The sequence below is a fragment of the Hyla sarda genome, chromosome 8 (genome assembly GCF_029499605.1).
Source record: "Hyla sarda isolate aHylSar1 chromosome 8, aHylSar1.hap1, whole genome shotgun sequence".
NCBI lineage: Eukaryota > Metazoa > Chordata > Amphibia > Anura > Hylidae > Hyla > Hyla sarda.
In genome coordinates this window covers 217836796-217859688 of record NC_079196.1, presented here as the reverse complement: position 1 = coordinate 217859688, position 22893 = coordinate 217836796, and the positions used below count along the sequence as shown (strand labels likewise).

Below are 22893 nucleotides of genomic sequence, written 5' to 3'. Positions count from 1 at the left end.
AAAGGGGCGGGGCCTGGTAGAAGGCGGGAACTGCCACCTCAGGGGAGGATTACAAAATGGCGGCCATTCCTGTGAGTCAACCCTGTCAACAATAGGCTGAGGGTACAATACATTAATGAGACATGGATAGGGTCATACTGTAAACCGCAATGGCCCACATATACAAAGAGATGGTGCCATTTCTGCCATATCTAGGCCTATTGTGCACAAGTATGAAAATGCACATTTTTGCATCCATAATCCAGTCATATTTGTCAGGTCGTGTAATCAGGGCTGTTATCCAGAATACGGATGCCAATTGAGCACATAATATGGAACTTTTGTGCTTTAGGGTTCAGATCGCGCCATCAGTAGACTTGGTACAAATGAGCGCCATTTTCGTTACTGCAGTTGTCACTAAGCATTGGCGCTGTGGGCACCCAACTCGCTTCTCTTTCCCCATTTTAGATGTTGTGATTGTCAAAAAGTTGCAATTTTATTATAAATTTCTCACAAAAGTACATTATAAACAGCGGAGAACCAATTTTAATCATAATGGAAACCATGCGCCTGTGTAGGACCTGATAGATCGCTCTGACTTATATTAGGGTCTTTCAGCTTCCACCATGGTGTCTTGGAAGTATAGTGTTGCATTCTACGCTATTCCTGTCAACTCTAACAGAACTAGCAACGGAGCCTGTAACGCTAGTGTGAACCCCGCCTTAGTATGCATACCTAAGTACCAGTCCGAATGAATGAGGACATTTTCACAGTAACTGATCAAAATGTGCAAAACAAATTCACATTATTTCATATCATGTGGATTCATATATCACATTATGCATCAATTGGACAAACACATCGAGGTGCACATCAACACTGCCCCCGATCCGGCACCGTCTTGGTGTACCAGGCTTCCAAGATGAAGTGTCAACCCATATGACCAAAGAAATGGTAATACAGTAACAAAAACACACCACTTCCACCTCCACCCGCCACGCCTGTGCTCGGGCCTGATCAGAAGCATATCCAATCTCCACAAACAAAGAAGGTCCAGCACCAAGATGGCAGTAAATACTTGGAGATCGTTATTGGAAAAAACTTCACATGGAGCAAGTAACACCAACACGTTTCAGACCTCGCAGGGTCCTTAGTTATGCCATGACTAAGGATCTTGGAAGGGGTCTGAAACGCAGCTTTTTACTGCCATCCTTGTGCCAGACCTTATTTGTTTGTAGAGCAATGGTAATGGCTTTACACACATCGGGAGAGATTCAAGACCTGTACTGAGGGAAAGTTGACAAGTTGCCCACACCAATCAGATTCCTTCCTTTTTTCCACAGAGGCTTTTTCAAAAATGAAAGGAGCGATCTGATAGGTTCCTATGGGCAACTGATCAATATTTCCTCTTCACAAGTCTTGATCAATCTTCCCCATCATCATTACAACCCTCACTTTTGGCATCTGTAAATGCAGTATATAAGTGTAAAAACGTATATATATATATATATATACATTAAACAAAACTGCAATGTAAACCAGCCCTAAGGGCCCATTTACATAAAGGAAATTTCTGCATAGAATCACGCCGGCACATTTATGGAATCAGCGCTTATTTAACATTGAATTTGACATCAGAAATAGGCGTTAGGGAGAAAGGAAAAAAAAAAAGTCCCACTGAACAAATGGGATTCAGCCACAGAATTCTGCAATAAGATTGAACAGGCTTAATCTTTCTGCAAAATCCAGATTGCCTAATTTCCACCAAAAAATGTTGCGCCATGAACAGGTCAGCAGAAATCCCATTGACACCAATGTTGGCTTCACACTGCGAAATTTGCCAGTGTGTGAAAATTATGTAGTGTAAATGGGCCCTAAGACTTCGAGCTATACAGTCATATTCAGAGAACAGGGCTGATGTAAGAGAAGGTCTCAACGTAGCATAGACGACATCTTCTGTACTTCGCTGTAAGGGCCCAGACACACCACAGAATCTCCGCCCAGAGAGCGGAGATTTTGTGGGCAGCGAGACAAGCCAGTGCTAGGACCACTCAGAAATGTGTCGTCTCCGGCAATGCATTTCCGTGGTGTCTGGAATTTTCATGGAGGAATGTCCGGCAAGGATATTCCGTAGTGCAAATTGTGCAGCAGAATCCCATTGAAAACAATAGGAGGCCGCCGCACCAGATTTTCCGAAGCAGAATTACGCTCGAAAAAATATGTGAACTCATCGTTCGCACCCACCTTTGTAATCAGGAAATTCACACATACCCAGGGCTATGGGAAGAAAATTTATTCTGCGGAAACTGTAAAAAGTGTTAACCCCCCTCCGGCTATAAAAGATTCATGGTTAACTTTTTAATAAATTCTTTGTTTTAGAGTTTCTGTATGTGTTGACTTTTCCACTGGTTGCCATTGGAAACAGATGGCATTTAAGCCCCTTCTGCTGTCAGTTTAAGGATTATCCAGGAGAGCTCATTTCAAAAACAGCACCACCCCTGTCCATAGGCTGTGGGCGGCATTACAACTTGGCTCCTTTCACTTCAATGGAGCTGAGCTGCACTACCACACCCAACCTGAGAACAGGGGTGGCGCTGTTTTTTTGAAGAAATCAGAAAGGAAATAGTTGTTTTTTTTCCCGCACAGAATCTCCACGAAATATCATAGGAGATACTACGAAAAGTTGTAGTACAGCGATGCACTGTTACGGCTCTGCACGGGGTGCAAGAAACCCAATACGTCCAGGTGCATACTACCACAATGCATTGCTCTCTGTTACCCCATGCATACTACAGCAGTTCCCTTTAAAAACGTAAACATGGCTACTCTCTACCAGAAACAGCGCCACCAGATGTACCCACAGGTTGTTCTTGGCACTGCAGTTATAGCTCCAGTGAAGTGAATGGAGCTGAGCTGCAATACCACAAGCGATCTTTTGACAGGTGTGGCGCTGTGCAGGCTATCCTCTTTATGGTGCCCTCAAAGTCTTTCCAGTTCATTATATGATAGACTGTAGTAGAAGCTTATGTGTAAGCGTCCATACAGGCAAGCAGGTCCTAGCGGTTGTTCGCATAGGATACAGCAGGATGTAGATGTGACATTGGTACATCCTTTAGATCAGTGTTTCCCAACCAGGGTGCCTCTAGCTGTTGCAAAACTACAACTCGCAGCATGCCCGGACAGCCGTTGGCTGTCCGGGCATGTTGGGAGTTGTAGTTTTGCAACAGCCCGATCCACCCTGATTGGGAAACGCTGCTTTAGCTGGTTCCATCTATTCCAGGTCTTGATATCATGTCTGCAGCTGCAAAGATCCTGACAAGTGAGCGACAATGCCCTCTGCTGGCGGGGTCCTCGGCGCTGTACATTACACAGGTCCATCCTCAAATACTGCTGTACGCCGCGCAATTCTTTTCGTATAAAGGCTCCGGTGTTCCGTGTTAGTTGCGGCACTCAGATGAGGTTGGGCTGCGCACGCTGGACATCAAGTGGGACTTGTAGGTCTTGCTGAGGCCGGTCATCCAGAATTTGAGCAGTTTTACATTGTCCTCCTCCGAGGCTCCCAAAATTCCTAGCAGCTTCTGCGTGTCCTCTTTGGGGCGGCTGTCCACTTTGGTGAACTTGAAAAGCACTTTCACTTTACTAAAAATATAAAAAAAAGTGTATTAGCCCGGGCTACACAAGGACATCTCAATATTTACAGTAAAACGCAGCAGCAAAACCACAACTTTAACCTCTTGAGGACACAGGACATACCTGTACGCCCTGATGTATATCACCAGGATATACCTGTATGTCCTGAATCCCATCTGGACTATGAGGAGAGTGGTAATGACCACCATTAAAGGGGTACTCCTGTGGAAAAAATATTTTTTCAAATCAACTGGTAGCAGAAAGTTAAAACAGATTTGTAAATTACTTCTATTTAAAAAATCTTAATTCCTCCAGTACTTATCAGCTGCTGTATGCTCCACAGGAAGTTGTGTAGTTCTTTTCAGTCTGACCACAGTGCTCTCTGCTGACACCTCTGTCTATGTCAGGAACTGTCCAAAGCAGGAGACATTTGCTATGGGGGATCTGATCCTACTCTGGACAGTTCCTGATACAGACAGAGGTGTCAGCAGACAGCACTGTGGTCAGACAAAAAAGAACTACACAACTTCCTCTGCAGCTGATAAGTACTGGAAGGATTAACCCCTTAAGGACCGGGGTTTTTTCCGTTTTTGCATTTTCGTTTTTTGCTCCTTGCCTTTAAAAAATCATAACTATTTCAATTTTGCACCTAAAAATCCATATGATGGCTTATTTTTTGCACCACCAATTCTACTTTGTAATGACGTCAGTCATTTTGCCCAAAAATCTATGGTGAAACGGAAAAAAAAAATAATTGTGCGACAAAATTGAAAAAAAAACGCAGTTTTGTAACTTTTGGGGGCTTCCGTTTCTACGTAGTACATTTTTCGGTAAAAATGACACCTTATCTGTATTCTGTAGGTCCATACGGTTAAAATGATACCCTACTTATATAGGTTTGATTTTGTCGCACTTCTGGAAAAAATCATAACTACATGCAGGAAAATTAGTACGTTTAAAATTGTCATCTTCTGACCCCTATACCTTTTTTATTTTTCCGTGTATGGGGCGGTATGAGGGCTAATTTTTTGCGCCGTGATCTGAAGTTTTTAACGGTACCATTTTTGCATTGATAGGACTTATTGATCTTATTGACTTTGGAATTTTTTTGCGCGCACGCAATTGACCGAGCGGATTAATGATATATTTTTATAATTCGGACATTTCCGCACGCGGTGATACCACATGTTTATTTTTATTTACACTGTGTTTTTTTTTTTATTGGAAAAGGGGGGTGATTCAAACTTTTAATAGGGGAGGAGTTAAATGATCTTTATTAACTTTTTTTTTTCACTTTTTTTTTTGCAGTGTTATAGGTCCCATAGGGACCTATAACACTGCACACACTGATCTTCTATGCTGATCACTGGTTTCTCATAAGAAACCAGTGATCAACGATTCTGCCGCATGACTGCTCATGCCTGGATCTCAGGCACTGAGCAGTCATTCGGCGATCGGACAGCGAGGAGGCAGGAAGGGGCCCTCCCGCTGTCCTGTCAGCTGTTCGGGATGACGCGATTAGCCGCGGCTATCCCGAACAGCCCGACTGAGCTAGCCGGCCACTTTCGGTTTCACTTTTAGCCGCGCGGCTCAGCTCTGAGCGCGTGGCTAAAGGGTTAATAGCGCGCGGCGCCGCGATCGGCGCTGCACGCTATTAGAGGCGGGTCCCGGCTTCACTATGACGCCGGGCCCGCCGCGATATGACGCGGGGTTACTTTGTAACCCCTTGTTATATCAGGAGAGCAGGACCAAGGGCGTACCTGTACGCCCTTGGTCCTTAAGAGGTTAAAGGGGTACTCCGGTGAAAAACTTTTTCTTTTTTTCTTTTTTTTTAAATCAACTGGGGCCAGAAAGTTAAACAGATTTGTAAATTACTTCTATTAAAAAATCTTAATTCTTTCTGTACTTATTAGCTGCTGAATACTACAGCGGAAATTCTTTTCTTTTTGAAACACAGAGCTGTCTGCTGACATCATGAGCACAATGCTCTCTGCTGACACCTCTGTCCATTTTAGGAACTGTCCAGAACAGCATATGTTTGCTATGGGGATTTCCTTTTACTCTGGACAGTTCCTAAAATGGACAGAGATGTCAGCAGAGAGCACTGTGCTCATGATGTCTGCAGATAGCTCTGTGTTTCAAACGGAAAAGAATTTCCACTGTAGTATTCAGCAGCTAATAAGTACAGGAAGAATTAAGATTTTTTTTAATAGAAGTCATTTACAAATCTGTTTAACTTTCTGGCTCCAGTTGATTTAAAAAAAAAAAAAAAAAAATTACGTTTTTCACCGGAGTACCCCTTTAAGATTTTTTTTAAATAAAAGTTATTTACAAATCTGTATAACTTTCTGGAGCCAGTTGATGTGAAAAAAAAAAAAATAATGTTCTCCACTGGAGTAGCCCTTTAACCCTTCAGATGACATGGTCAATAGTGATCACGGCATCTGAAGCACTAAGGGGGTGAACAGAGACTCATCAGACCACCCGCAGAATAATCAAGGGGGTCCGATGAGTCAAGAAGGTGGCTGGATGTTTCTTCACTTACCTCCAGAGCCGCTCTGGTGATCCTCTTCTACAGTCTACCTTCTGGCAGACCATAGAATTAGATGGCACATTACACTGATCAGTGCTATGCCTATGCATAGCACAGAACAGTATTAGCAATCAATAGCCCTTTTTAAAAAAAAGTTTTAAATGAAAGTGAATAAGCCTCTTTCCCAATAAAAAAACATAAATCCCCCTATTTTCCCATTTTACAAAAATAAGTAAATTTAAAAAAAATAAGTAAATATAGAGACAAACATACTTGGTATCAAAGCATGCGGAAATGTCCGAATTTTTAAAATATAATGTTAAATGGTCAAATATGCTGAACGGCATAAATGTTAAACAAAAAAAAAAAAAAAATTCCATAACTGAAAATTTCCAAAACAGGGCCCCAGCTCTTACCCCTGAGCGCTTCGGCCCCCACCTCCCAATACAAGCTAATCTCGACAGTGACGGTCCGCTCAGCCAATCGCTGGCTGCTGCAGTGTACTGCCTGAGAGTTGTAGTTTGGCAACAGCTGGAGTCATCCTGCTTTGGAAACACTGGCCTATATGCAGACTACTAAAACGAATTTTGTTGCACACCAGATTAGCAGGATATCATGATCACTGGGGGCAAGCGTTTTTGTAAACCAGTGTATTCTGACAATACATTCCCGCAAAAGATGCCCCTTACTTCATCCACTCCTCCTTCAGACACACCAGGCACTGCTCCACCACATCCATAGAAAGGTTCTCGTTGCTCAGAGCAGCTTCAATTTTGTTCAGGATGGTCAATCCCACTACAGGAGATAAAATACAGTACATTGAGACTCTAGAAGAAGTCAGAAGCCATAAAGCGCCTATATCATCATAAATCATCTCTTAGGTGCTTACCCCTGTCTGTGGCCACTGGACTCCCACTGGTCACCACAAATTCATACTTGCTGAGCGGCTCGTCGTCCACGAATAGGACCGGGTACAGGTTGGAACGCGGAGCCGTGCGGACATCAATCATGACGGCAAATTCTGTTAAAAGACAAAAAATAAATAAAAAAATTTAAATGTCAATCTGCTCGGACATAGTTACACCCTTCTGGCTCTGCTGCATCATAAAGAATAATTCTGTACAATTTTAGACTCACCAGAGGACTGCACATGTGGAGGGATCTCAGCCTGGGGGCTCAGTCCCAAAAAATTGCACCTGTAGGCATCTTCATATTTTTCACTGTAAGGGATGACCCGAATGCAGCCCACAGGAAGCATGGCCTGGGGGATAGAGAAAAAAAAAAAAAAGAATAATAAATATATATATATTTGAAGGAAGAAAGCAGCACTCCACTGGAAAGGGTGCACGGGTGCCTCCCGTTGTTGATCTGGGGCAGGGATCCGAGCTTGATATCCAAATAAAAGCAGTGGCACTCCAAGTAGGTGATATAGGTGTTGTCTTTATTCACTCCATATGCTCACTATGGAGTGAATAAAGACAACACCTTTTTCACCTACTTGGAGTGCCACTGCTTTTATTTGGAGAGATATATATATATTATATATATATATATATATATATATATATATATATATTTCATGTTCATGGAATAAACCACTTTTTGTTTGGATATACTGGTGTGCTGCAGTCATCTCTTCTGTGAATATATATATATATATATATATATAATCACAGAAGAGATGACTGCAGCACACCAGTATATCCAAACAAAAAGTGGTTTATTCCATGAACATGAAGTGCAAGTGCGACGTTTCGGTGTTCTCACAACACCATTCTTGAGAATGGTGCTGTGAGAACACCGAAACTTCGCACTTGCACTTCATGTTCATGCAATAAACCACTTTATGTTCATGGAATAAACCACTTTTTGTTTGGATATACTGGTGTGCTGCCGTCATCTCTTCTGTGATAGTCTACTTGGACCCTGGGACCGGGGCCCCTTGGACCTGCCTGCACCCCCTACATGTCTGCATGTGCTGCCTTCCTTGTTTGTGTATGTATATATATATATATATATTTTGCATGATAAAAAAAATTGATTATATATATATATATATATACATACATACATACACACATATATATATACACACACACACACAGTGGTCCCTCAACATACGATGGTAATTCGTTCCAAACGAGCCATCGTTTGTCGAATCCATCGTATGTTGAGGGATTCGTGCAATGTAAAGTATAGGAAGCTGTACTCACCTGTCCCCGCCGCTCGAGATGGTGACCCCGGGCCTCCGCTGGGCTATCCGCTGTCTTTTCCGGTCCTCTGCTGTGTTCTCCAGTCCTCTGCTTTCTTCCACAAGGCCTTACTGGGCCTGCGTAGCGACGTAATTACGCAGCTGTGTATGCCATTCCTATTGGATGGCGTGCGCAGCAGCGTATTGACATCATCAGAGAGGGCCGAGAAGACACCGGAAGACCAGCGCTGGACCCGGAGGGCACCCCGGAGCATCGTGGAGGGGTAAGTAATACTTACCGCACCACACGGGGAACATTAAGCTGCTATCCGGCAGCAGCTTAAGCATTTTGCGCTGCCGGATAGCACTTAATGGGATGGCCCCGACATAAAAAAGCATCGTATGTCGATTTCATCATATGTCGGGTCCATCGTAGGTCGGGGGGTCACTGCATATTAAAATAAATATTATATATATATTTTTTTAATAATATATTATATAATAATTTATAATGTATTAATATCTTAATTATACAAAAAAAATTAAATTATATATATTTTTTTATTTTTTAATATTCTTTTGTTGTTCTTTTTATATAAATATTATATATAATGTTATATAATAATAGTATATATTATCAATAATATATATTAGTTTTACATATGTCAATGTGGTTTCCAAGTATCCCATAACAATTTTCCTATGGGTATATTCCTGCTGCACACACCTGCAGGACATCAAATGCAGACTGAATGAGGTCTTGGTCCTGTCCCTTCCAAATGACTTGGTTTCCCATAAGAATGTGCCAGGCCAGCATGCGGAAGGCAGATGCACCGAGAACCTGAATATAGACGGGATATGGGTAGAGATATCAGATCATTGACTAAATATCCGAGATGTGTAAGAAGAACCCCAGCCTTCATCTACAACAGTGGTCTTCAAACGGCAGCCCTCCAGATGTTGCAAAACTACAACTTCCAGCATGCCCGGACAGCCAACGGCTGTCCGGGCATGCTGGGAGTTGTAGTTTCGCAACATCTGGAGGGCCATAGCTTGTAGACAACTGATCTAGAACAGTGTTCATCTACGTGTGGCTCTTTAGCTGTTGCAGAACTACGACTCCCAGCATGTCAAGAGATACACGCACACACCAATCTAGAGGAATCTGTTGAAATATATACTGTATTAATACTATTTACAATTACGTGTCTATACATTCCCACCTGTCTCATGTGCCGCAGAGACCGGAAAACAGCCGTCCTCCTAATGTTCCAGCTGCAATCTGAAAGGGCTGAGGATTCTGTATGACATTTGGACAGTTCTCTTCCCTCCAAGACTTCAGACTGGGGTCGGGGCTGACCCTCCTCTTCTTCATGACACTCCTGGGCTGCACTCTCTTCCTCCAGGTCTGCAGAAAAAAAATAACCTAGATTATCTAATTCTCTCCCAAGTCCTTAGTGCTATCAACAGCTCCTGTCGACCCCAGTGGGATCTATTGCTTCCAGTCCCTGCCGACCCTAACAATAGCTACAGATCCAAGCGATATACACATAACTGGTTCCCACCATAGTTTATTTACTCCTTTATGGTCTATTCACTTTTACAGGATTTTCTGCTGCAGATTTTATATTGTGTATTTCTTGTACTTGAGAACTTAGTAACAGTATTTCTTGCATTGCCTTAAAAATGTGAAGCATACAGCATTGTTTCCCAACCAAGGTGCCTCCAGCTTTTGCAAAAGTACAACTCCCAGCATGCTCAGAGAGCCGTTGGCTTGAAGCGGCAGGAGTTTTGGGACTCAATGATCAGATTGAACTGGCACCATTTTTGTAACTCTTTTGGATCACTGCTAATACAGTTTTAGAGCCAGCCTTAGAGACACATAGACATAATGCTACTGACCTTATTAGGATCAGTCAGCTTTCTGTTTTTAATTTTTAATCTGAGTCACATGACTCTACACCATGTGCTCCGTGTGCTGATCACACGTTCACTTTGTTTTGACACTTGATGACGCTGACCGTGACGTCTATTTATTACGTCACGCTCTATGCGGAAGTCGCATACTGGCTTGAAGAAGCGCTGTGAAAGCGTGAAACAGTCTGTCCCGGTCACGTCCCCCGCCTCCACCACTGTACCTGTTCGTCACGACTGGAATGCTTCAATAAAGCTCCGTTGAATGGTGAGTGCTGTCCTGTCTTCTATACTTACAGTGCTGTTTGAGCATGCTGGGAGTTGTAGTTTTGCGATAGCTGGAGGTGCCCTGGTTGGCAAACACTGGCGTACTTTCACGTGGAATGTGCAATAATATAATGATAGGAATAAGAACAATAGGAATATGAGAAGTCAAACATATAAAAAAAAAAAAACAACGAAGCCAAGAACTACTGAACTACCACAACAGATACAAGTGCCTCTGACGTGGCTTCTCGAGATACATCCAATAGACGTACCAATCCTGATCAGACATCCTCATTAGGAAGCGGTCAAGACGCGGAGGGAGGAAAAGAAATGCCAAGGGGCAGATATGTCCAAATATGGAAAGGGGCTTCGTGGAAAGGCTAAATGAAGATAATATTGTAGTGAATATTTCTAATATCGCCCTCCTGCTCTGCCGTTTTTACATCCAAAACTCAAGACCAAAATGGTACTTGTTTCCCAAAGTTCATAAAGATGTCGTCCCCCCCCCCCCCCCCCCTCCCGGTCACCCCATCATGGCTGGGAGGGGGTCAGTAACAGAATATTTGTCCAAATATGTTGACTGGACTCTGAGACCATTACTCCCCCATATGCCCTCTTATGTGAAGGACACTGGCAACATCATTCAATTCACCCAAACCTCTCAGTGGCACAACTCTTACTCTCGTAACTGCGGACATCGAGAGCCTGTACACCCACATACCTCATGATGCAGGTGTACAGGCTGTACGGTACATACTCCTCAGTATTAATTTCATTGATTTCATCTGCAATTCATTAATGTTTATCTTGACTCACAATATTTTTTGTTTTGGTGCCGACGGGGATGGTTTAGAAAAATATCAGGCACGGGTAGTCCCACGTCATGTGCATACGCCAAACTTTTTCTATCAATGTCTGAGAAGGAATATATTTATAGTCTCAATAACGCTTTTTTTGAAAAATATTAAAGCATTTTGGCGTTATGTAGATGACGTGTTGATTGTTTGGGAAGGTGAGAAAACTGCATTTGATTACTTTATTACCACTTATCTTAACAGTTCTAATAAGATGAATATGTGCTTCACTAGCACCTATGGTGGACAGCAAGTAGAATTACTTGACCTGACTATTTATGCAGAGGGTCAGTGTCTGCGTACAAAAGAATACCGAAAATCCATTGCAAAAAATTCCATCTTACATTATAAGAGCTCCCACCCCAAACAGGTTAAATTGGCACTGTAAGATAGAAAAACTTTTGATATGTTGTAAAGCATGTATAACCAATAGGTTTTGCAATTGCTTTCATTAGAAAATGTTCAGTATTTCATACTGAAAAAGCCAGTCATACAACTGCCCCCCCTGCCTGCTTGGACACATACTAGTCCTGCTGTGTCCATGAGTTATGGACAAACTTCCTTGATTGACAGCTGTGAGCACAGGGCTCACAGCTGGAGGAAAAATCCTCCCACTGACAGCTTGTGTCCTGCTACTGTCAGTGAGGACAAGATGGGAGTTGTAGTTTTGCTAATGCTAGAGGAGAAGACAGAATACTGAGGAAGGGGGAGGAGACCAGCACAGTGAGGCCACACCCCCTCCCTTTGAAAAGAATTCCGACTTGTGAGCTAAACTAAAAGTGTAATAAAAAATAAATAAAAGGTGCTAGACACACAAAAAATAGATGTACATGGTCAGGATTAGGTACTGAGTGATATATAAAAAAAATGTTTTTGTTGGATCTGACAGAATCTATCCCGTATAACCAGTTTCTCCGTCTCAAGAGAAATAACAGTGATCCCTATGTGTTTAAAGAGCAAGCAAATGATCTTTCCTCCCGTCACTGAGAATGCCTATAGTAAGGCTACAGGTAGTCCTAGAGATGCACTTATCTATGAATCGAGCAAGAGTTCACACAGAAGATCGCAGAAGCTTTCCGGTTGTGGACAATTCAATATTACTCACTATCTCAAACCTATTATCATCTACCTCCCTATCGTTCCTGGGAAGGGCGGCGGTAGGAAAAACTTTATTGAGGAGCCCTCCCTCTGGCGTCACGAATAGCAAGGGTTAACAAGCACCCTTTAATACCAGCACAGCTACACTCCCTATACCCTACATCCCCCAGGCTATCACATACTCGGTTTCTACGAGCGGAAGCACTGTGGATCATGTGCCTTGATGCGCAAGGACCACTCAGATTCAATTATAGGATTGATATGTCCCCCTTTTTGTAGTAACATAGTAGCAGGTGTAGTAGTTACTTGTTATACATTTCTACAAATATTTTTGCATTCCTTCGTGCCAATAACCTGGGACGGTCACATGACTGTTTTTTTTATTTCCACACTATTTTTAGATGCACAGCACAATGACGTATGTGAGGCCGGACGAGGCGCACCTTGAGCGAAATTACTGGTAGTTGCCTCTGAGCGCCAAGGCACTTCTGCGGTCCTGGTCCTTCGGCATGTCCGAATAGGAGCTTCGAGTCCTTTGCTGAACGGTGAGTGCAGGAGTGTTCAGTATTGTTTCTTCGCACAGTAAACAATGGCATACAGTAATGTATTACAGAGTACAAAGTGTTAATGTTGCTTACATGTCTTGTATTTCACAGTACAGCTGCATGATCATTTGGTCACATGTCAGCTCCTGTCCAATAATTACAGGAGAGTCCCTAGTCAAAACTTCCTCTCCAGGGGGAAAAAAAAAAAAAAGAGGTGGACCCAAAAACCTTCTAGTTAGTGAAGGTCTGACTAGAAGGTGCCCCCTCAGCTCTGCTCTTCCCGGTAGGCAAAGTATAGTGGACCTAAGTTTGCTAAAAACTTAGGAATACCTTAGTGATTCCCAACCGGAAATTCCCAGCCCATCTGTCACCCATGTACACTCTCTACCCGTCACCCATGTATACTCCTCTACACCCATCTGTCACCCATGTACACTCCTCTATACCCCTCTGTCACCCATGTACACTCCTCCCCACACCTGTCACCCATGTGCACCTTTCTGCACCCCTCTGTTACCCCTTTACACCTATACGCCCCTTTATTCCTCCTCACTTATAAAAAGGGAATCTGGAGGCTGATGCTGGTGCGGAGCCTAATAGGTTTGTTTTTCAGGTTTAACGGTTAAGAATTGTGGCTGGAAGAAATCGTTATGACGGCGTGGACCAGATGGAGAAGAGAAGGCAACCATGCTGATTTTAGAAGATGCCAAATGTGAGTAGCTGTATAAAGCAGCACTGTAATCTAAACTACATACTAACCACAGCTAAATTGATATTGTGCATTGCGGCTGTTTCCCCCCTTTTTTTTTTTTTTTTACCCGAAAAAGGTTGGGAAACACTGGCATACCTTCATCTAGGCAACATGTAACCTGCAGTTCCAACCCTAAGTCCATGCTGCGAGGATACCTTTTTTACACTGTCATAGCCTCCATGGGGAGAGTATTTTCAAGAACGTATAGAGCTGGACAAAGGCCTTTCTGTCTTTCAGTGACCTCAGTGCCAACTTGTCTGGATGCGCCTTTCTGAGTCTTGTATCACAGATTACCACCAAAAAAGTAAGAAACTGTATTTCTATAGATTTGTGGACGGTGTTTAAGTGTCACTTGAAAAAACATTTTTGACATGGTGTAGGAAAATGTTAAAAGTTTTGATCGGTCGGGGTCTTAGAGCTCATCTATAGAGCAGTGAGACTAACGTTCACTCCCGATTGCTTAACACCAATCGTTCTCCAAGATAGTGGGGGTCTCAGCACAGAGATCCCGACTAGTCAAAACATTTGACATGTCCCTACAACATGTCAAATATGTTCTATAGAAGCCTAGCATTAAAAGTCAAATTCCTTGGCTTTGTGTGAGTGAACAACTCTGAGAAAAAAACAGGATGTTTGTGGGGTTCACGGAGGAACACTGGGTTAGAACCGCTTTGCCTCATAATATATCTCTCAGGGACTACTGCCCTCAAGATAGCCTTTTACGTTACCCATGGTCTCCACACACATACCTGCCTGCTTCTCCATCTGCACCAAAGTATCCTCTGTTGGGGCTCCCTCCAGCAGCTTCTCGGTCAGACGGCAACCACAAGCCTTCAGTAACCTGCTAGGACATTGTTAGCTTAATAATTTTACTAGGCCAAAAGTAAAAATACAAGGAACATACTACAAAATCAAGATATATTCTTAGGCTTTAAAGGCTACTCCCGTGGAAAACTTTTATTTTTAAATCAACTGGTGCCAGAACGTTAAACAGATTTCTAAATCACTTCTATTAAAAAAAAATCTTAATCCTTCCAGTATTTTTTAGGGGCTGTTTACTAAAGAGAAATCCAAAAAAGAAATGCATTTCCGATGTCATGACCACAGTGCTCTCTGCTGACATCTCTGTCCATTTTAGGAACTGTCCAGAGCAGGAGAAAATTCCCATAGCAAACATATGCTGCTCTGGACAGTTCCTAAAATGGACAGCAGAGGTCAGCAGAGAGCACTGTGGTCATGACATCAGAGGAAATGCATTTCTTTTTTGGATTTCTCTTTAGTATACAGCCCCTAAAGAGTACTGGAAGGATTAAGATTTTTTAATAGAAGTGATTTACAAATCTGTTTAACTTTCTGGCACCAGTTGATTTAAAAAAAAAAAAAAAAAAAGTTTTCCACGGGAGTACCCCTTTAACTTTGCAGCCCAAGGCCATTTGATATTAAGGCACGTGTAACAGTTGTGATATCCTACATTGGTTAAACTGGATAAGTCTCAGACGCATACAATCGAAAATGTGGGCTGAATCAATGTCACATTTGAATACTGTGCATTTCATATCACCATCCAGTGTATACACCTCTCTGTCACAATTCAAACCAGGCATGATGTACATCAGGGGTGGGGAACATCCAGCCCATGCCATTTTTTGTGGCACACCAGTGGTTCCTAACCAGCTGGTGCGAGATTCCATAAGGGGTGCCACGGCATTCCAGTGGGAAAGAAGGTGACAGGACACACTAGGATGCATGTGGCTTAGCACCAGCACAGATGTTCTAGCATGCCCCAGGATGAACACCAGCCTCTAGTGATGCTGCCTGCGGTCACTAGAGGCTGAGAACATTTCTTCCTCTGGGAGGCGCACAATAAGTGATGTCATTGTGCATGTCCCAAATGGTAGAGACACTCCCGGCCTCTAGTGGCTGCTGGAAGAAGCTCGCTGTGGCCTAGGAGCAGGGGAAGACGTTGGTGACTGTGGGGGAACAGGGGTGAGTATGAGTTGAGTTGACAAACTACCTACAGGAGGGGTTCTACATATTGGGGAAAACCTACCGTTAGGTAGCAAACTGTCTACAGGGGGGTCCTATATGAAGGGGATAATTATCTATGGGGAACGGGAAAAAGGATGGGGATGACAGCACCTGACAAGAATCAGAATGAGACATGTTATCAGATCTTTACAGTAGTGCAGCCTCAGGCTTTGGGCCTTTACACTCAGGTGATCATAGCATAGAACAGTGGTCTTCAACCTGCGGACCTCCAGATGTTGCAAAACTACAACTCCCAGCATGCCCGGACAGCCGCTGGCTGTCCGGGCATGCTGGGAGTTGTAGTTTTGCAACATCTGGAGGTCCACAGGTTGAAGACCACTGGCATAGAAGATATTAAACAACATTATGTTATGTGAACTAAACAAGACTTTACCAAGCAAAAGATGTGTGCAGACAGGCCCATAAATTATCATCGTTGGTGAGTGACGTCAGGGATCGGGCTGCATTGCCATTTCTCTGGTGCAAAAATGGTGTGAACGCTGTGTTAATCCGAAGGGGGCGCTGTGGACACCCAAACTGTTCTGCTTCAAACACCTGTAAAACATACCATAAGTGTATTATTTATTGCTGAATAAGAGTATAATAACCTTGTCCAATGACAGATGCCTAGTCTTTTCATGACTTTTTGATACCTTTAAAGGGGTTCTCCCTTGTTTATACTGTTTTATGTTATTATGTTTGTGTGTTATGTGTGTATAAGTAGGTGTGTTGTGATTATATATATATATGTATTTTCTTACCTTTTGTGAAGATACGGAAGCTGGCCCCTTTTTCTTCCAGTGGCTTGCTGTGCACCTCGGCCTCCGCCATGTTGTGTTCGGTAAGTGGGATGTCGGGGGATGTGTTCTTGCTTCTGTCCTTCCTATCTTCTGACGTTCGAGGCGAATCTTTTCTTCCTGTTTCTTCCGTGGCTCAGTGACGAATCTGCGGCCTCTTCCGGCACATGCGCAGGTAGTTTTTTTTTACCAATAACGTTTTTTTTGTCTAACTGACAAACTGTCTGCGCATGCGAGAGTATGCAAGTGCTAAGCTAACAGCGTAGCGTACGTTAGGTCTACGCTAATAGCGTAGCTTCGCGCAAGCGCAGACAGTTTGTCAATTAGACAAAAAAAACTTTATTGGTAAAAAAAAAACAACTACCTGCGCATGCGCCGGAAGAGGCCGCAGATTCGTCGCTGAGCCACGGAAGAAACAGGAAGAAAAGATTCGCCTCGGACGTCAGAAGATAGGAAGGACAGAAGCAAGAACACACCCCCCGACATCCCACTTACCGAACACAACATGGCGGAGGCCGAGGTTACACAGCAAGCCACTGGAAGAAAAAGGGGCCAGCTTCCGGATCTTCACAAAAGGTAAGAAAATACATATATACATAATCACAACACACATAAAAAAAAACACATACTTATACACACATAACACACAAACATAATAACAAAAACCAGTATAAGCAAGGGAGAACCCCTTTAACCCCATATAAGTTTTTGGGGAGCTTTTTCGAGTGAATTTACTTACTTTGAATGCCTTCCCTTGAAGCTCATCTATGACCCCTCTGATCTTGGACAGTAAGAAGGGCCAGGAGTTGATGAGGTAGATCCGGTCCATCATGATGACAATGATACTGTACCAGCGCTGGAACCCCCGGGCGAGACTGTCCTTGATGAAGAACGTATGGCTGAAGACAAAGCCGTGCTGCTCATCCCCAAAAAAGATGGGCCCTTCCCTGCCAGGGCAGACCTAGTCCATAGTGACACATCCAACAACAGACATGTGAGGGCAGAATAGAAGAAAAATAAAGCAAGTTTGCAAATATTCTTAATGAAAAATATTAAATTTTTCTGTTAACAGCTTCAGTGCGGATTTATGTGCATCCATGGCTGCACAAATACGTTACTGCAAGATCAGACTACACAGGGTTTTCTTGTAGTCTGTATTGTAACAAAGGTCAGAGGGGTATAAGACTATTTTATTTCCATATTTCCCATAAAGGTGACTGGTGTTCTTACCTCACAGCTTAAGCTGCGCACACAGGCCTGACGAACAATGCTGAAGAGCTGAGGGTGGTAGGGGTGCTGGTGGCTGACATATTTAATGGAAGTCTCCTTATCATGGCTGATGTAGCCAGGGTGGCCAGCGTCCAAAGACCGGCAGCCCTGAATAAAGAAAGTAACAAAATATATTAAAAATGTGTTTGCCCACTCCAGTTTTTATTAAGAATATATTATGTACAAGTGGGACTGCTATAAAGTATAGGGAATGTGAATGTGATCATAATGGTGTCACCAGTAATATAACTACTATAATACTGTCTCCTATGAACAAGAATATAACTACTATAATACTGTCTCATATGAACAAGAATATAACTACTATAATACTGCCTCCTATATACAAGAATATAACTACTATAATACTGCTCCTATATACAAGAATATAACTACTATAATACTGCCCCTATATACAAGAATATAACTACTATAATACTGCCCCTATATACAAGAATATAACTACTATAATACTGCTCCTATATACAAGAATATAACTACTATAATACTGCTCCTATATACAGGAATATATCTACTATAATACTGCTCCTATATACAAGAATATAACTACTATAATACTGCCTCCTATATACAAGAATATAACTACTATAATACTGCTCCTGTATACAACAATATAACTACTATAATACTGCTCCTATATACAACAATATAACTACTATAATACTGCTCCTATATAGGGAATGTGAATGTGATCATAATGGTGTCACCAGTAATATAACTACTATAATACTGTCTCCTATGAACAAGAATATAACTACTATAATACTGTCTCATATGAACAAGAATATAACTACTATAATACTGCCTCCTATATACAAGAATATAACTACTATAATACTGCTCCTATATACAAGAATATAACTACTATAATACTGCCCCTATATACAAGAATATAACTACTATAATACTGCCCCTATATACAAGAATATAACTACTATAATACTGCTCCTATATACAAGAATATAACTACTATAATACTGCTCCTATATACAGGAATATATCTACTATAATACTGCTCCTATATACAAGAATATAACTACTATAATACTGCCTCCTATATACAAGAATATAACTACTATAATACTGCTCCTGTATACAACAATATAACTACTATAATACTGCTCCTATATACAACAATATAACTACTATAATACTGCTCCTATATAGGGAATGTGAATGTGATCATAATGGTGTCACCAGTAATATAACTACTATAATACTGTCTCCTATGAACAAGAATATAACTACTATAATACTGTCTCATATGAACAAGAATATAACTACTATAATACTGCCTCCTATATACAAGAATATAACTACTATAATACTGCTCCTATATACAAGAATATAACTACTATAATACTGCCCCTATATACAAGAATATAACTACTATAATACTGCTCCTATATACAAGAATATAACTACTATAATACTGCTCCTATATACAAGAATATAACTACTATAATACTGTCTCCTATATACAAGAATATAACTACTATAATACTGCTCCTATATACAAGAATATAATTACTATAATACTGCTCCTATATACAAGAATATAACTACTATAATACTGCCCCTATATACAGGAATATATCTACTATAATACTGCTCCTATATACAAGAATATAACTACTATAATACTGCCTCCTATATACAAGAATATAACTACTATAATACTGCTCCTGTATACAACAATATAACTACTATAATACTGCTCCTATATACAACAATATAACTACTATAATACTGCTCCTATATACAAGAATATAACTACTATAATACTGCTCCTATATACAAGAATATAACTACTATAATACTGCTCCTATATACAACAATATAACTACTATAATACTGCTCCTATATACAAGAATATAACTACTATAATACTGCTCCTATATACAAGAATATAACTACTATAATACTGCCTCCTATATACAAGAATATAACTACTATAATACTGCTCCTGTATACAACAATATAACTACTATAATACTGCTCCTATATACAACAATATAACTACTATAATACTGCTCCTATATACAAGAATATAACTACTATAATACTGCTCCTATATACAAGAATATAACTACTATAATACTGCTCCTATATACAACAATATAACTACTATAATACTGCTCCTATATACAAGAATATAACTACTATAATACTGCTCCTATATAAAACAATATAACTACTATAATACTGCTCCTATATACAAGAATATAACTACTATAATACTGCTCCTATATACAAGAATATAACTACTATAATACTGCTCCTATATACAAGAATATAACTACTATAATACTGCCCCTATATACAAGAATATAACTACTATAATACTGCCCCTATATACAAGAATATAACTACTATAATACTGCTCCTATATACAAGAATATAACTACTATAATACTGCTCCTATATACAAGAATATAACTACTATAATACTGTCTCCTATATACAAGAATATAACTACTATAATACTGCTCCTATATACAAGAATATAATTACTATAATACTGCTCCTATATACAAGAATATAACTACTATAATACTGCCCCTATATACAGGAATATATCTACTATAATACTGCTCCTATATACAAGAATATAACTACTATAATACTGCCTCCTATATACAAGAATATAACTACTATAATACTGCTCCTGTATACAACAATATAACTACTATAATACTGCTCCTATATACAACAATATAACTACTATAATACTGCTCCTATATACAAGAATATAACTACTATAATACTGCTCCTATATACAAGAATATAACTACTATAATACTGCTCCTATATACAACAATATAACTACTATAATACTGCTCCTATATACAAGAATATAACTACTATAATACTGCTCCTACATACAAGAATATAACTACTATAATACTGCTCCTATATACAAGAATATAACTACTATAATACTGCCTCCTATATACAAGAATATAACTACTAGGGGTGTGAATCGCCAAGAATTTGGCGATTCGATTCGAATCGCGATACCAGTGTGGCGATTCGATATATCGCGATATATCGCGATACCGTCTAGGTGACGATACATCGCGATATATCGCCCACCTGGGAGCATTCATAGATCCCAATAGACGCCGCTGTCAGCTTTGACAGCGCCGATCTAGTACTCCGGTGCTGCAAAATAAAATAAAACGCACTTTATCTTACCTGCCAACGAGCCCCCGGAGCTCCGGTACAGGTGTTCGGTCCCCGGGCTGTATTCTTCTTACTTCCTGTTAGTCCGGCACGTCACATGGAGCTTCAGCCTATCACCAGCGGAGGCGGGACATCGCTGCGGCTGGTGATAGGCTGAAGCTCCATGTGACGTGCCGGACTAACAGGAAGTAAGAAGAATACAGCCCGGGGACCGAACACCTGTACTGGAGCTCCGGGGGCTCGTTGGCAGGTAAGAAAAGTGCGTTTTATTAAAAATTCCACATCCCTAAAAGAATCGATTCAAAAATATTTTGAATCGATTCTGTATCGGCAAATGAAAAATCGCGATTATCGCGAGAATCGATTTTTTCTTACATCCCTAATAACTACTATAATACTGCCTCATATATACAAGAATATAACTACTATAATACTGCCTCCTGTATACAAGAATATAACTACTATAATACTGCCCCCAATATAAAAGAATATAACTACTATAATACTGCTCCTATATACAAGAATATAACTACTATAATACTGCTCCTATATACAAGAATATAACTACTATAATACTGCCCCCAATATAAAAGAATATAACTACTATAATACTGCTCCCTATATACAAGAATATAACTACTATAATACTGCTCCTATATACAAGAATATAACTACTATAATACTGCCTCCTATGTACAAGGATATAACTACTATAATACTGCACCTATATACAAGAATATAACTACTATAATACTGCTCCTATATACAAGAATATAACTACTATAATACTGCTCCTATATACAACAATATAACTACTATAATACTGCTCCTATATACAAGAATATAACTACTATAATACTGCTCCTATATACAAGAATATAACTACTATAATACTGCCTCCTATATACAAGAATATAACTACTATAATACTGCCTCCTATATACAAGAATATATCTACTATAATACTGCCTCCTATATACAAGAATATAACTACTATAATACTGCCTCCTATATACAAGAATATAACTACTATAATACTGCCTCCTATATACAAGAATATAGCTACTATAATACTTCCATAGAAGAATATTCTGATTACCTCGCACATATCTGATTTCTTGAGCCTGGGGCTGTTGGACTCCGCACTGGCGCCATCCGCAGGGCTATGACATCGGATCCTACTACTCATCTGGATTCCTCCCTCTTCCTCCTCCACCTGCTCCCCCTGTCCCAGGCTATCTCCGTAGGTCGCCCCCTGGGGGAGGGGCGAGTGCAGCGCTTCAGTGCAGAACAGGGTGCGGGGTCCATGAAGTTCGCAGAAGTGGCACAGCGCTACGATGGCGTTCATGGTTGCCCTTTAGGGGTCAGGGGGTCACCCTGTAGAACGATCAGCGATGGCCGCCACTATGGTCGCATAGGTCGTCATCCTAGAAAACGCAGGAGAGTAAATAATTTAGCATTTAACTCATTCCTCTCCAGCTGTCGCAAAACTACAACTCCCATCATGCCCTGACAGCCGAAGGCTGTCAGGGCATGATGGGAGTTGTAGTTTTGCGACAGCTGGAGAACCACATGTTGGGGAACATCTATTAAACTCTATGGCAGTTTAAAGGGACACAGTCAAGATAATCGAGTGTCGAGCTGTGTAGGCCCTTAGAGATCCCCCATCACTCATACAGTTCTATCTGGTCTGCGGCTGCACTACAAATCCCAGCAAGTCTACACACATAAAACGATACCACCTATAATCAGCAGCGCCCCCCAACAACACGTCCACACACTCACCTGTCAATCCGCCATGTTTACATCACATGACAGTCACTGACTTCC

At 41.1% G+C, this 22893-nt stretch overlaps 1 protein-coding gene and 1 long non-coding RNA gene across 3 annotated transcripts; one reads left to right on the top strand and one right to left on the bottom strand.

Moving 5' to 3' along the window:
• Positions 1–18: 18 nt before the first annotated feature.
• LOC130284525 (uncharacterized) lies at positions 19–17811 on the top strand. 2 transcript variants are annotated; one of them, XR_008847061.1, is made up of 5 exons: positions 19–71; positions 12868–13011; positions 13625–13723; positions 13839–14066; positions 17378–17811. It is a non-coding gene; the product is annotated as an uncharacterized LOC130284525 (long non-coding RNA). The 2 variants fall into 2 exon arrangements; XR_008847060.1 differs by having other exon boundaries at positions 17348–17811.
• On the bottom strand, positions 114–22893 carry FLCN (folliculin). Its single transcript, XM_056534949.1, has 12 exons — positions 22849–22893; positions 22163–22490; positions 17818–17964; positions 17327–17548; positions 16185–16345; positions 14512–14603; positions 9557–9741; positions 9061–9174; positions 7280–7403; positions 7032–7163; positions 6832–6937; positions 114–3618 (listed from the first exon to the last, which is right to left on the bottom strand). Exons 2-12 carry the CDS (start codon positions 22409–22411, stop codon positions 3417–3419), a joined length of 1734 nt encoding a protein of 577 aa, XP_056390924.1. The 5' UTR covers positions 22412–22490; positions 22849–22893; the 3' UTR covers positions 114–3416.